Raw genomic sequence first — 16,150 nt, forward strand, 5'->3', positions numbered from 1 at the left:
TTGTATTTCCCAAGTTACTTTATTTAGCTCGTGTTTACAGATGAAACTGGGTGCCAGAAAAGAGACACTGCATCTCACATTATTAGTTATACTCCAGCTTCCAAGGAAAAAATTTGTTGGTAGCCTTTAGTAATATTTGGACCAAAAATACACAGATGTGCAGCTTTCAGCTTTTTGTACCATACAGAATACAGCCTCTCACAGGTCCTCTGTTTCTGGAACAGTGTTGGATTCTGCAGGCTGAATGAACACTACAGGGATGTTCTCAGATGTCCATCCTTTGGGAGTCCTGTTGAAGGATCTTCTGGCAGCAAGAGGGTTTGCAAGGATCATGAATCTAGGGTCATTTAGCATCAGCATATTATAATCTGGTACCTTGAATTTAACCAGCTTTGATGCTCTCTCAAAACCACCAAAGGGAGTTGCAACTCTGCAGATATAAGAGAAAAAACCAGTCAAATGTGATTTTAAAAATACTTGTTTTCTTTTCCTCTCAGAAGTTGAAAAGAACATATTTTTGTTCTAATTTCTTGTTAACAATTTCAAGCTTTGGAGAAGAGCACTCTGTTTGTTTTTCTGGGAAATTCTCTTTAAGATCTGACTAATTTCCCCTTAGATAAAACTCACAGCCTCTTTTAAAATTCAAATAGATGGAAAAGCCAAGAGAAAAATATGTTGCAAGAAAACTCTGTAATTGGTGAGTCACAGTTACTAAACTTATTTTGTTGGTGATAAGTTGATAAGTCTGAAACTGTAGCTCAACACATTCTCTCTAGCAAGTAATTAGTTCCAAAACTTCTCACCCCATTTTCTCCTCTCTTCAGCTGCTTGTTCCTCCCACTACGCTGTGTTTCAACACCATATTGTTGTACCAGTTAGAATGTATGTGGGTTGTGCTATAAACTTGGGTCACTTCTGTCATCTGGGTTAAACAAAGACCCTTCAAAACAAAGGAGCACTTCGAAATCCAAATTATTTCAGCAACCTGGTTTATATCACTATGCTCCAACAATTGTAGCAATACAAGTGAAGAGGAGTGGAGCTTAATGAGGGAAGCAGAAAGGAACAGCCAAAGACAGCAGGCTCTGGGAAGGAGGGAATGGGTGAGGACTTGATACACCAGCTTTGTTTCTGAAGAAAATGTTTATGTAACTAAACCTTGAAACACTGTTCAGCCAGCATTTTTCATGTTATTTAAATGTAAATTTCCCCCAGGCAGTAAGCCTGAGAGATAAGGAATACTGAGCCGGAGCTGACTGTTACATGCATTTGCAAATACTTTAGAACAACAGTATTTCCAAATACCTCCCCTGCTCTTCTGTATATACAGATTTCAGATTGAAAAAAAAAACCAAAAAAACCCTTGAGTTTTCCTGTCACTTCTTCCAGCCTCCCTTGTACAAACAAACAGACTGTGGTATGTGCTCTGCATTTTGATCAGCTGCATAACTTTGCTGGGATATATTCTAGCCAGTGAAGAGTGACAGATTTTTACACTGCACAAAAGCACCTGGTTTCTGTAAAACCAGACATGTAATGGCATGGGAAAATGAATTGTTTGTTAAAATGGAATTTCACCAGCCTTGGTATATTTTGTGTGTGCTACGGAACAACAGATCTGATGGAATGTATTTCCAATGGCTCCAGGTATTATAGTGGAAGCCCAGAAAAATTAATACCAACAGAAGGTAAAAGAGATTGTTTGAAGGTCTGGGAATTCCAGTAGGATAAAACCCCTAAGTTTTGTATTAAGAATTAAGTTCACATACACAAAAAGAAGAGATTAGTTCAGAAAAATGAATATGTGACATAAAAGAAATGGTGCTGCTCTGTCAGTAAATGAATGATTCACTGCATTTTGGTATGAGCAGCATTTGTTGAAGGGGATGGTGTTAACTCCAAAGCATCAATTCTGGGAGATATAAAAAATCATGCAAGCTCTGGGCATGCACCCTCACTGAGAGAAGAACTCTGCTTTGGATTAAGCTCTAAAAATGTGTCTCAAATGACGATAAGATGTTGCAGCAGCAGCAGCAGCAGCCAGTCCCGGCATTAAACTCTCTTGAGGTCAAAGGAAATTGTTTATCCAAAGTTGGTATCGAGCCTGTGGTATCAAGATTTTCTTGTGGAGCTGTCTTCTAGGTCACAATGTCAACATGGGTACCGTATGATACTGATTAAAAATAATTGCTTGGTAATTGGCACAGAGTGAATGTAGTGATCTACATCTCACCGGATAATAAATATTGTTTTAATTGCTGCCCTAATTACCGTACCCATTCTCACATTGTTGTGATGTTTCATTATCATTGATATGTATATTAAAGTGATAATCAAAATAAATAGAATTAGAAGAGTTGTATAAATTGCAAAACAATTCTGTTGTCTAAAACATCCCCTTTGTAGTATTTGTGGGTTTTAAATAGAGCATATTCCTGCATGTGACAGAAACAGGAGGGCTTTCTTTGGAAATTCAAGTATCTTTTGTAGCAAAATGCCCCCCTGTAGTTGCTATACAAAGCCTGGCCTCGGAGAACTTTGCATTCCTGCCTTATAGGCAGGGGCACATAATGATTGACAGAGAGTACAGTAATTGGCTAAGAGATGTTGATTTTTCTTTACAGCAACAGTAAATATATTCTTGTGAGCAATAACTTGTCTGACAACATGGTGTTTTAATGACCTCTGTTGTGTGCACATCAGCTGTGCTACTTGAGCTCTGATTCATTCTATAGAAGCCTAAATCTCATGCCTAAAAAATTCCAGCAGTCATTGCTCATAATAAAGGTGGAAAGGCTGGTTCAGAGCCATAGGAAATAGCACCAGGAAGTGTAACAGATTGTTTAATATTCACTTTGCATATTCCTAAAAAGTAGGTGCTTGATTTAACAATAGCAGGCACAATCATGTTTATTTTTACCTGTCATTTTAAGAGGATTTATTTTTAATTTTTTACCCTTAGTCTTTCTCATTGAACAGTATGTTTTCTCAACATGGGAGAGACTGCTTGTAGCTAATGATTGAGGAAAGTCTGAAGAAATGTTTTAACTGCATTAGATTAGCACCTTTGGTTACATAATCATAAAAAATGTGTTTCACATTTTAAAACGGGACCATCATTCATTGCATCATTCATTTTGCTTATCATTAATTCTGTGGGAAAAAATGAGACACAACAGCAAAGAATTTGACCCTCCAAAATGCTCAAAGCTTCATGGGAGCTTAGTGCAAAAGCTAATGCTTATTTCACAGAAGTATTTGTTTAGGTGCTAAGGAACTGGCTAAGCACCCAGCTCCTCCTAATCTCACATCACTTCAAGCTAGCACCCCAAATTCCTGTGAGACTCTGGATCTTAACATTTTATAATAGACTTCAGAATCAACGAAAATAGAGCCCAATCCAGATGGACTGAATTCCTGTAGGGCTTTTAAAAGGGTAGTCTTTGGGAATTGAGAAAGCTGAGCAAGAATTTATCTGGTAGGAGAGGTAGAACTAGTCTGACTTGCTTGTCCTATGTGAGTAAGATGTGGTGCTTTGTATGTTACTCATAATCCTACCTTTGACATTTTATCCAGCTCCAAGAAAGCAGATGGAATAAAGCTACTAATTTAAGTAATATTATAACTCCTTAGCAAATGCAGATTCATGCTGCTTTCCCACAGATTCATTACTTGGTGCTTCCACACCGGTAAAAGATACAAGAAATCTTTTCACTAGTAAATGCTTCTTCAATCCTAATAGGAATGAATCTCCAAGAAAAGCCAGATGGCATGATCTGTTCTGCTGCTTTTCTCTGCTAGCACAGATTCATTTTATCTCTGAGGAAGAGAAAAAATAGCCTGGTGTACAGCGTGTGTTCAGAGCCCCTCTGAGCCCCATCCCCTCTGCCCAGTGCTGTGTGCACTGCCTGTCTCACGGGCAGCCCTGCCTCACAGCCCAAACCCTCCTGACATTTGCTGCCACAGCTCTTCCTCCAGCGACCTGCCAGCACTGCAGGGTCCCTGCAGCTTAAAATTAATATTAAACTCCAAAAAATGCTTCTATGATTTCCTTATTTGTTTTTAAAAATTCCTTAGTGTTATAAAAATTGCATTGCTGCAGGGTCCAGAGTCATCTCTTCACTGCTGGACAGTGGGGAAAAAATCTGGATGCTGTTTAGTCTGAAGATACTTTTGAGCTGTGGATGTGTGCCTCGGTTCCAACACATCAGGCCTCACTACCCAGCTCAGGCTGTGCTGCTTTTCCAGTTTGTTGTGTAACAAGGAAAGCTGAAAGGAGCCTAAAATGGTTTGTAAAGTCTGAGTGCCACTTCAACAGACGCCAGTGAATGAACCGGGAAGGATCTCAGGCCAATTTCCCTTGGGAATCCTATGGCTCACACTTGCTGTTCACCACACCCCCTTCTGACTAATGGTGACTGTAGCAGTGCTTTGCAGGAGAACAAACACAATAGCACTTTACTGGATGATGAAGCAGGACGGAAAGCCTAGATAGATACCCTCGCTGATAACAAAATGGTGCCATTATATCACATTTTAATTGTTTAATACAGGATCATTTGCTTTCTCTCCAAGACTGCAAATAAGCAAGCCAAGGGTGCTGTGACCTAGATGCACAGAATGACTTAGTAGGATCTAGACACAGAAATCCAGTTAGTCTTCTTCTGTTGGATGGCTTGGCATGTATGCTGTTTTAAATCTCATCATCATACACTCTTCTGTGCATTTTTAGGAGCACAGACATCTAAATCATGGCTGTAAAATCCTCTCCAAGAGATAAGTATCTTGAATTTTATTTTTCAAATTAAATTTCAGAACTTCCCTTTGAATCTGCTAGGAAACATAAGTCTGACTGTAACCTGCAACTGCTTTTCTAGGGCCACCAGGCATCCTTTTCCACTGGATGTCAGTTTTTATCCATGAGAAGGAGAGTTGTGGTGGACTATGTTTATTTATAATTTTTGGTTTGAATTTTCCATTTTCACAGTCTGGGTCTGGATTTATATGTCAAATTTTACATTTTTATGACAGTTACAAGGGAGAATATTGACTTCTCCCTTATAAGAATGCATGTATGTTTAAGAAATTCTGACAGTGGTGAGCCATAGTTCTGTCATGTCATACAAAGAGAAACTCCACATAGAAAGAATTCCAAATAGTTGTAAAGAGGGCAGCTGATAAAACATGGGGCCACAGAGACAGCCTTAAAATCCACAAAGAAGCCACCAGACACTGTCTCGAGACACATTAATGGAGTCTCTGTGCCCTGTCTGATACTGTCCTTCCCAATAATGACTAGCACCTCTTGTGAGACAGAGAACTGATTCTGTCTCCATGTATTTGTATCTTTAGCATTTTTTTCTTGGGCTCTTTATTTTTTAAATTTATTTATCTTTTAGGTTACAATAAGCACAGTACATAAACTGTGCTGTTACTGTTCTGATGTTGGCAGCTGTGGCACATCTCTGACTTGCATTTGCTGTTTTGTCTGCTGGGAAGAGTGTGCCACACAGACTCAGTTATTGACATGGCAGTGTGTATTGCTGCTAGAAAATCAGAACTAATGCAGTGTCTGCAATATCAGTTTTGATGTTGAATTGTCTAATGTTGTAGTCCTTACATAGTTGAGGCCCACATCAACATCACAAGCACAAGTGATGTTTGTGATATTTTTCTCTAAGTTTGTATAGCCATGAACAATTTTGTTTTTCAATAGATTGCAGTCTGGCCTTTTGAGGAAGGGTTTTGTTTTGGCTCAGCTGTCTAGAACTCAGCAGGGTTGTCCATTATTTCAGTAAATAAAAATAGTGTAAATGGAATTAAAGAAAGCAAAAGACATGAGTAAGAATTTGCTTTAAAGCTTTAAAAACCCGCTGTTGTCGTACTGCTAAAGTTCTACAGAAAGCCATGATGCTCTAGTTACTATGTAAGTAAAACAATGTTTCATCTGTTAATTTGTTGCTGGAGGTTGTCAAATATATACAAAATGTTACACTGCAATAAAACAGTAAATCTTCCAGCTATTTAGTATAAGGGATTGGTTGTGGGACAAAGTTCATTGTACCATCATTGCCTAAAACAAAGCCATGTGAGCTGTATTAAAAAAGAAATAGAAGCAGTACTTTGTACAACTTAGAAACAAAGTTCTGACTGAGAGATCTGATGATACCTTACTTACTGAAGTCAACAACAGGCATCCTGAAAGATTTTTGGAACTCATATTTCTCATTTATTGAGTACACTGAACCACAGAATCATAAAATCATAGAGTGGTTTGGGTTGGAAGGGCCCTTAAAGATTATTTAGTTTCAGCCCATCTGCCATGGGCAGGGAGGCCTTTCACTAAATCAAGTGACTCAGAGCTCCATCCAGCCTGGCTTTGAAAACCTCCAGCAATGAGCATCCACAACTTCTCTGGGCACTGGATTCTGGTACATTCTTTCAATATTATTAGCAATTTATCTTTTTTTCCTCGTTCGACAGTTTGAATTTGGACCCATACTTTAGAGATAGACTAATTTGCTCCTTAATGCTCTTGTTTACCACTTGTAATCTCTGTGTGTATTCATGTGTAGGCATACACTTGCAAATGCAGGTGGTAGGGTTTTTAAAGCTGGTGAAAACATTTTATTTCATAGTCATTTTCCTCTGGTCAGTAAAATTCAGTGTTCATTCAGGATTACCTGTTAAAGCTCCTGTAGTCAGGCAGTTCTGGCTTTGCCTCAGGTGTAAAAAGTTTAGGATATAAAGCTTCTAGTAGTTCTGGATCATCCCTGATGGCTTCTATCCAGGGAGACTGGTAATACTTTGGTACAGCAGTAGTGTTGAACTTTTCAGGAGGAATTTCTTTCAGTGGTCCAGAATATCCTGCAATGTGATCAAGGTAAAATGATTATAATAATTCTTTGTATTTTCTGCCTCCTTGCCACCATCCTGTGAAGCAGAATTTCTCAGTGGGTTAAAATGAAGAGTGATGTCAAGTCACCAGGCCACAGCTACACAGAAACAGAGACCTGGCAGGGGAAATTTGTAACCTTTTGGATAGATAACTGCTCCAAAGTATTCCAACTTCTTTTAAAGCTAAGTTTGTTTTGGTTTTCTACAAATTTGTTTCTGTTGTAAGCATTTGCTTGGAACCAGAGAGTACCTACATAGTCCATGGGCTAAACTAGCACAAATATTTTAAAAACAGACTGTTGATTAAAAGTAAGATAATTCTACTTCTTTGAGTGAAATTTTCCACATGTACATCTACATCTAGGTCTTTAAATGAATGCTATTTTATTCTATAAGCTTAAACCACCCAGTGGCTTAATGTCTAGTCTGATCAGACCTTTTTTGCCTAAAGAAAGGCTTGAAGATTTGTATCTTTGTCTTAGCAAAGGAAATTACCTCTGTTTGCATTGTGTTTGGCAAAGGATGCACAGAGCCTCAGCAGTCACCAGCAGAGCAGGACTGACCTAGTTTACATGGACTGGAAAAGGTCTGCACAAAACATGCATTGAGTAATTCTGAACAAAGAATGAATTTGTAAAAACCACGGTCTGCTCATGGATAATTCATAAACAGGAAGAAGGGCTATATCACTGAATAAATTAATTAAAACAAATTAGCCTTCTCTAGTCTTTAAAGAATACAAAATAAGGTCTTCTTGTAACTCACTCCTTTAAATAAAGCCAACAGTACCCCCACAGTTAAGGATTTAAAAAAGAACAGTTTATGCAGCCAGAGGCAAATTCCTTTTAAAGTTACTCCTCTCTAAAAGGTTCTAGCAAAACTTAGTGGCTTCAGATTTACATTTATAGATAATTAAACTACAATGAATAGCTTGCTGACTGTTGACCAGGCTGTTGCATATTGGAAACAATGGTTTGGCAAAGAAAAATCAGTATATTAATGTGGTTTTAAATCAGAGGATCTCTTTCTCAGGGTTTTTAAGACCTGTATATAGAGGAGCAGTCTCTCTTGATATTAAGATACATTTTCAGTTTAGAGAGAAGTAGTACAAAAGGTATATCAGATCTTTTAAAAATTAACATAAGCAACTAAGAGCATCACTTTACATTTCTGGGAGAAGTTCTGATTAGTTACCTGACTCAGATATATTAGTCCATTAACAAATTCTTTTTGAAGATACTGCCTTAAAAATGGTCCTTTCTTTGCTGTGAAATGCGACTGAATGTATTTAATGTCTGCAGACTCTCATGTTACCTGGGGCGATGTTGTCAGGGTGTGGAGGGCTCCGGGGGTCAGGTGTGTTGGGAGGTGTCATTGGGGCGTGCTGGGACATTCCTTCCACACTGAGGCCATCCATCCTGACACTCTGGATGGGCTCTCCACGCTGCATTCAAACAGAGAGAAATGCACCTCAGGCATGGGATTCTCTGGGGAGGCAGCAGCAATGCTCCCATTTACAGCCCAGATCTGACTCCCAGGGTGTACAATCCTACAGCACACTGTCCTGCTGTTTGGTAGTGTATTCTCTTCACACTTGAACTATCTAAGTAACCAAAAATGAGCATTTTTGTAGTCACTAGACACTAGGAGCTGTTCTGTGCCAGACTGAGCACCCATGCTACCCAAAGGGCCCAGAAATCTGGCAAATTTGAGCCCTTTGAGTTTCAAAGCATTGAGTCTTCAAAGCACCTCTTCCTCTATCAGTTGCAAACTCACTGCATTTGTTGAACTGCTTTTGTTTGGGATTGTCTTTTCCTTTATTTGTAGTAGAAATAACAACTTCAGTGCAAGTCACTTTCTGGAGATTCATGATATGCTGTTATTTTCCACCCTCCTATTGGGATATCTGTTCTAAGGAAACATCTGAAGGCTTAATCATTGTTGCATAAATATAGAATTAGAATCTCATAAGAAGTCAGCATCTTATTTTAGCTATGACACATAGGCTAAAAGCAATTTAAATATAGACTAGTTTAGAGTAAGAGTTTCTTGAAGTAGGAAAGCAAACAAATAATACTTATTTAAACTTGAAACAACAACAAAAAAAGATCAAGCCAGAATGTTTTCCAGTCACCCTGAAGTATGTTAGAAAGATTAACTTTGGCAGGCAGAATCCTAAAGATGATGCAGGCACCACCAGCAGTGCTAAATAGCCACTTAGAGGAGGGAACAGGAGCCAGAGGCATCTTTTTTTCATGTGTTGGAATGTCATATTGACTATAAACCATGTGTACTCTGTGGTTTTGGGGGGAAAATGTGGACTAGAGGGAAATGGATCTGTCAGACTGTAGCAAAATCATGGAATTGTGTACAGAATTCTGACAAGATTGATGGTGTGTTCAGAATTTATCTGTGTAGCTTCTAATACTCAGTAGAGGGAGAAATAGGGGGATAGTATTCACTGATGGGCTGTTAAATAATAGTGTTTAATAGTAGCCTTGGGTGCTTGGTAGAGTTATTCAGATTTTTTTATATGGGATTTCTTTTGTGCAGATTTATTTTAAAAAGGCAGATTTATCAAAGTTCAAACTTGATCCCATTTTATCCCAGTGTAATTTAACTTCTGTTGAGCAAGTGATCAAAGATGATGGAAATATCTATACCATATAAAAATAAGTATAAATTTATTTTTTATTTGTCCATAGGATCTCATTAAAAAAATACAATTGTCTCACTTCTTCTTAGCCTCATTCTAGGATTTTGCTTTGATTTTTCCTGAAGCAAGTAAATAATACACAATGTGTATCATGATCACCAAAGAAACCCAATGTAGAATCACTAAGAAGTCATCACCAAATACTCACATTTCTTGGCTTGTTTGCCACGTAATGGTAATTTTCATATGTGTACTTGTCAGATCTCCGCTGGCGTCGCTTGAAGAGCCTGGCCCCTCTGTTGCTGAGCGTCGACAGTTCCTCCACCATGATGTCTCTGGGTGTGCTGACCTTTTTTCCAAGGTTCAGGCTGGGTGAGACTGCAAGGCAATGGGTGAGTACAAAGCTCTGTTTGTCCTAAATGTCTGATACTCCCTGCTCTGCACCTGAGATCCAACAACACGTTCGTGCATATTTAGCTAACACATAGCACGGTGTCACGTGGTGTTAGTGAAATTAAGCCTTCTTCCAGAACTTTGGAGGAGATTATTGAATACCACAAACCTGTATTTTCAAAGATGATAAGCACCTCAAGCTCCAAATTAGCTGTTATCAAGATCAAATCTGAAGTGTCCTACACACTATATTAGTAGCAGGCTAGTAAAAACTGTCTTCTGCTGAAACTGGGAACAAAATTCCTTCTGATCCAGGTTTCCACATCAAACCTCAGTTAACCTTCTGTGTCCTGCATTGGATAGATAAGGGATAACTCCTTTTGAACACACCTACCTGTCTATATTAAATACTATTTTTAAAAGAACTTTCACAGTAAAGCTCAATGTATGGAAAATGAGAGTCCTAACAAAGAACTACAACATGCTTCTAGGAATCGATTCATTTAGGAGCTTTTGGGTTTTATTCTCTCCAAGAGGAAACTGAAGTATTGGGTATGTATTTCTTTGTTCACTACTTAGGGAAAATTTCTCCTATGTCTTTATTCACGTCCTGTGGAATTTGAAAAGAAGAATGAATGAGCAAGGAAGGGGAAATCAATCAGGATTGTTAACAAAGAATTCTGGATATCAGAATTCCTATGGTCATCTTCATGGGGGTGTTCTGGAAGTTGGGATGCTGGTGGCACTGAGCCTGCTATTGCTTAGTGACTGAACTCTCACTGAATGTCCTCAACCTAGAGACAAACTTCAGAACATAGAAACCTAAACACCAAAGACACTATTTTCTATTTATTTGGTTTTGCTTGGAACATTGCAGAATTTAAGAAATATAACATAGAAGAAATATAAGTAACAGTAACACATAAGAAATATAAGTAACAGGACATTCTATGCTTCACATATTCTTATGGTCTCCAGGATTTAAAATTCTGAACTTTGACATGTATTTTAATACATTAAAATGAAATGAGGTCAAATTATACATAGTAAGTGCCCTGCTATCAGAGTAAGAAGACAGGAGGCCCAGTTTAAAATTAACATTACACATTAATTAACTCCAGAAAGTACCTAATGCCAATGTCAATATTGCATATGAAAGGTTTTGTTCTGAGTAAATGGCATGTTCAGCCTGGCATGTGTCTCCTAGTAACTTTATGTTGGGAAAACAATGTGATGTGCTGACATTTAGGAAAACTTAATGGAGACGGGTACATTAAATATTTAGCTGAAGCTGGACAGACAAGAGTTTTCCATGCAGTAAATCAAACAAGTTGATGGGCCCTGGAGTACATCACTGTTGATCCAGTTCTGTCCATACCAGTTTCAATTGAAGGCTTGCAGTGGATTTGAGTGGAACAAGAGCAAGTTAACTGGATCATGAGCTGGATCGTGCACTTCTGCTTTAAAAATAGTGTGTGCAAAGAATCCTAACAACCTCCTGTTATTTAAGAGCTAGTTACAAAACAGAGTTCTTAACATGGAAGAAAATGACTCAGCTTGCCCAGTGTAGCCCTATCAGGGGCTGATAGTGGTGGGATTTTGGCTCTGACATGGAGGTAACTGTGCTGGGTATTGGCCCGTGGCCTGAAATTTAGACCTCAAGTCACTTTGATTTTATTGTTTCTCAAAATGACTGCAGGGGTAGAGACTGGTGGATGGATTTATGCTAGTAAGAAATAAGAATTTCACCCCACAAATCAGCAACATTTTCACATAGAAAAGCTTCTGTTGTTTGTACACAGAATGGGGAGCATGCACATCCCCAGAGACCAGGGAGCCAAGGCATTACAGAGCTCTGTCCAAAGCACTTGGGATTCTTCTGGGACACTCTGGGTGTTATTTTGGGCCTTGCTGTTCCCTTACATACACACTGTTCTTGTTAATGTTAACTAAAGGCTCCAAGCTACTTTGTAAGCCACAGTTGTGTACTATTGTGTATCCAGGCAGCATCCCAAAATCATAAGTGTGAAGTTCATTTGAATTCCTTGCCAACTAAATCTAATCATCTGTCTAGCTTTATGATGTGTCTAAGGATAGTTTCAGTGTCAGTGCAGATAAAGTGATGGAGAATGAGAGAGGGAGGACATTTAAGGGTTGATAGAAAGAGACCATTAACATCATAGATGGACATTGTAAAATGATATTAAAAGTTTAAATCATTATTTGATCCTAATCTTAACCTTTATCTTAATTTCTTTAATTTGTTCTGCCATTTGTGCTGTTCTTGTCCTCTGCTTCAAACCAAAGCAGATTGTATTTAAATATGATTTATATAGTTTCTCCTGCATTCACTATCTAATATCCCTTTAATCCTTCAGTTTACAATCTTCTAAATACTTTAATCTGGACTATAAACTTAATAATAAATATTAGAAACTGTGGTTGTTGTAGCATCAGAAGTAAGATTTTTTAACTGTGCCAGGAAAGATACCAAAGAATGTATTTAAGAAGTAATACAGAACTGGAGGTGGGATTTAAGTGATGAACTCCAAGGGGTTCCTTAAATACAAGTATTTACATCCAAGTTTACCTTTGCCAAGTAGTCTTATAAATGTTCTGATTAGTCCAAGCCTGCAGTGACCAAGGGCTTGAGGAGGTCACTGTATGCACCCACTGATTTATTCATGAAGTTTCTCTTTGAGACTGTGAGAAGATTTATAATTGTTTATTCCTGCAGTATTTTATGATGTGTCCACTTGCTCTAAAAACTGAGACAAAATCATGACCCCCAAGCCAACAGCAGAGGTGAACTCTCAGTCCAGTCTCAGCCACAGATTGGTGACCTCAGACACTGGCACAAAATATGGCTGGTTTTGGAGTTTACCAACAACTGTTTTTGCTATGAGTGTCTTTTAACCAAGAAGTGGAGAGTCACAATAATGTTTTCCTGAAAGCATTATAATAAAAAGGGACTGAAATCAAAATGGAGTAGGAACACTTGCACCACTCCAGGGTGCTGGGGTTTATGTTTCAGAGCCTTCTGTTATGGTGTACCTGTGTTAGCAGCAGAGTTTCACAGGGCTGTGAGACTGGCTGGAAATGTTCATTTAATTTTGATGTAATTACCAGTGCAGGACTGTCATTAGGAATAGTGATTCCAAGCCCAGAAAGACAGTATTTCACCTACTAGATCTCAAATCAAGCTCACTAAATTATCAATTCAGGGCAAAACAAAATGTCAAAAATTAATTGAGCTGAATCTAGCCAATTAAATGCCAGATTTCTCCTTGGTTTTTCCAAGGCTTGTGCAGATTTGGTCCCAAAGAACTGACTTTGAATCACCACAGCTTTGGTTATCCTTCCATTTTCTATCTGGCTTCATTGAGATTATGCAGTTATAAATTTCAGTCTCTCATCACACCCAATTCATGGACTTTCATTTTATTGTAACATATAAATATCCTAAGCTACCAAAGAAGAGGCAAAAATAGAATTTTCCTCAGAGTTAGAATTGCCTTCAGTGTCCACATATCACAGCATATCTTGCAGGATAAGCTGCCATAACTATGAGTATGAATCTTGACAGCAAATCTGATAATACATAAATAATAAAAGGGAAGATTATGTGAGGCAAATGTTAAGCATCAGCACAGATTATCCAAATACACCAATGATTTCAAGGACTGTATGCTACATTTATTAGTACTGCTATGAATAGTAGCAACATTTACCATGTGAAATGCCTGGTTCCAAACAAACATATGAAAGACTGTTTTTTCCCTTTTGCCCTGAAGAGCTTACAGGCTATTTCAGGCACATGTAGTGCTTGGGTTTACAATACCAGGAAAAAAAAAGAAAAAAAAAAAAAAGGTTGTAATGAAATCTGGAAGGACAGACTGGCTTTCAGATTTGAGTGCATGTTCAGTGGAGAATGGAAATAGAAAAGAGGCATTTGCTTAGGAATAGAAACTTCAGAAAAAAACCTCTGGAAATATCAGAAGGAGTAGGACCAAACTCATAGCTTCTTGTTCTAAAATTTCATTAGTGTCCCACCCTACTCTTCATGCAACTGCAATGGTCATCGAGTAAGTGCAGAAACCATCCACAAACAAACCAAACAAAATCCCACTGGAAAGATTTTCAAAACTGGAATTCAATATTCAGTATTTCATCCCATTAAAGTGACATCACTTTGATAAATTCTAAATATTAATGCAGCTCCCTGTGGTTGAAGTGAGGCTTGTTGGGTGCTTATCACTTTTAGAAAATTGATCTTTTATGTAGATGGTAAAAAAGGCTTCATGGGCAGGATTGGAAGGCTCTCCAAAAGCATCCAGCACATGCCTAATGAAAGCCAAGCAGATTTGTATTCCCAGCTGAGTTAATTGTTTCTTAAGGTGTCATGCTAGAAGCATAATTCAAGGACCTGTTTTAGAAAATCAACCAACCTTTCAAGAAGTGCCTTCATTTTCATCAGTACAACTACAGAGAAGTAAAATTTCTGTCAAATAAGATTAATTGGTGGCTGTGGATTAGAAAGAATGCCAAATGCTAGTAAAATGTGTTAGTTACAAAGACAAGATTTGAGAGGAACAGAGATGCAAGCATTTGTTTCAAAATTTTTTATCATTTCTATAAAAAAAGCAGAGTGAAACAGCAAAACAAATTAAAAAGAGGATACAGATCATTATGTTTCTTATATGATAGCCTTTTAAAGTGGAATGAAGTCATGTTATTAACCCCAAATAATGTTCTGAAAGGCAATCCTGGCAGAATGTACATCAGCTGTTAGATTACTTCATTCCTCCACAGCAGTTGTTCCTCTGAAAATAGCTTTCAAATGAAAAGAGGCAACTACAAAAGGATTAGTTACCATAGGCAGCATGATACTCCCACAAGATTATTTATGGCAAAACACCCAGAGACAAAGCTGGAAGAGAGTTAAACTCTATGATTAAAAAAATGTATTAGGGAGGGCTAGAGGACATTGCATATACAGTAAGCTGGGTTCAGTGCTATACCATTTCTGTGTATTTCATCCATAATGGCTGATGCTTGCTCTTTCCTCTCTTTGGCCAGGGCAGAATCTGATAACATTGTGATTTTCTGGTATGATTTTTCCTTGCTGCAAAGAAACAACACATTTTTATATTTTTGAGCCAGCGCACACGTTTCGGCCAACTTTCATTTCCTACAGCCTGTTTAGAGTGGCTGAACAGTGAAGTCAGAGGGTTCTGACTGAGAAATACTGCACTGCAAAATGCACTGGCAGCTCTTGCTTGCAGACAGATGTTAGGACATGTTTTGATGGACAGGAGATTCAAAGGAATGGACTTTGAGTTGGTTACATAAATTCTTCAGCAAAAATCAGTGTCATTGGTATAGGCCTTCTCACATCTACTCACTATACTACAAAAGGTAAATTCCTAACTAACTTCAATTTACATCTTGGTTTATGTTTTCAGGAATGCTACATTTCGAAGTTTCTTAATCTAGTAAAGAATCTGAGGAATGAAACTGGTTCCTCTGGCATCTTTAAAGAAGGTGCATTTCTGATTAAGTAAAAATATCAACATCTTTTAAGTTGCAGAGTCAAGAGGTTACATAAATGTCTTGCATATGACAGTTTGTAGGACAGACAATGTCAAAACATTTCAGGAAACAATACACTTACCCTACTGCTTTGTTGTGCAGATAAAAAGCGATGTCAACCCTTTAGCTGAGGCTTCAGAAGTTAGTTATGCATGGGGATGACCTGCCTGGTCCTGGATGGTTTGTACCCTTGTGCTGGGATCTGCATGGTACCTAGTGCTGAGACAAACTGGGGGGCTGATCCTCTCCAAAGGGGTTGGCATCCAGCTGACATCAACCAGTTATATATAGAATCAAACACTCCAGCCACTCATATCTTCCTGGCAAAAGAAGAGAACAGAAAAGATTCAACTGCACCCACAACAAAGGGAGGTTATGTCCCTCCCAGAGCTTATTGAAAATTTGATGGAATGCTCCCTTAGTACTTGTACAGATCATCTCCTCCTCTTCTCATCAGCCCTGAGAATTATAACCTGTGTGTTACAGCCGGGAGGGAGGCATTTAAAAATAAGGCGCTAAGTGTATAGATAGGCAAGACTATAGCGGATGGGAATGGCATGGGCTAATCCTTCAGTGAAAGATGAAACCCTGCTTCTGTAGGGGCTGATGGCT

The 16,150-nt window shown here is 38.3% G+C and overlaps 1 protein-coding gene across 1 annotated transcript; it reads right to left on the reverse strand.

Moving 5' to 3' along the window:
* MYOZ2 (myozenin 2) lies at positions 1–15,774 on the reverse strand. Its single transcript, XM_079307140.1, has 6 exons — positions 15,621–15,774; positions 14,968–15,071; positions 9,762–9,931; positions 8,212–8,341; positions 6,684–6,867; positions 1–430 (listed from the first exon to the last, which is right to left on the reverse strand). Exons 2-6 carry the CDS (start codon positions 15,041–15,043, stop codon positions 199–201), a joined length of 792 nt encoding a protein of 263 aa, XP_079163266.1. The 5' UTR covers positions 15,044–15,071; positions 15,621–15,774; the 3' UTR covers positions 1–198.
* Between the last annotated feature and the right edge of the window lie 376 nt (positions 15,775–16,150).

This window comes from Erithacus rubecula (genome assembly GCF_903797595.1).
Source record: "Erithacus rubecula genome assembly, chromosome: 5".
In the NCBI taxonomy this organism is placed as follows: domain Eukaryota; kingdom Metazoa; phylum Chordata; class Aves; order Passeriformes; family Muscicapidae; genus Erithacus; species Erithacus rubecula.

Bases quoted from the DNA above. Each gene is read 5' to 3' on its own strand.
- MYOZ2 (XM_079307140.1), bottom strand. From the start codon at position 15,043: ATGTTATCAGATTCTGCCCTGGCCAAAGAGAGGAAAGAGCAAGCATCA. The intron at 9,932-14,967 runs GTATAGCACTGA...ATTGCCTTGCAG, and splicing joins GGATGAAATACACAGAAATG to TCTCACCCAGCCTGAACCTT. The intron at 8,342-9,761 runs GTGAGTATTTGG...GTTTGAATGCAG, and splicing joins TGGCAAACAAGCCAAGAAAT to CGTGGAGAGCCCATCCAGAG.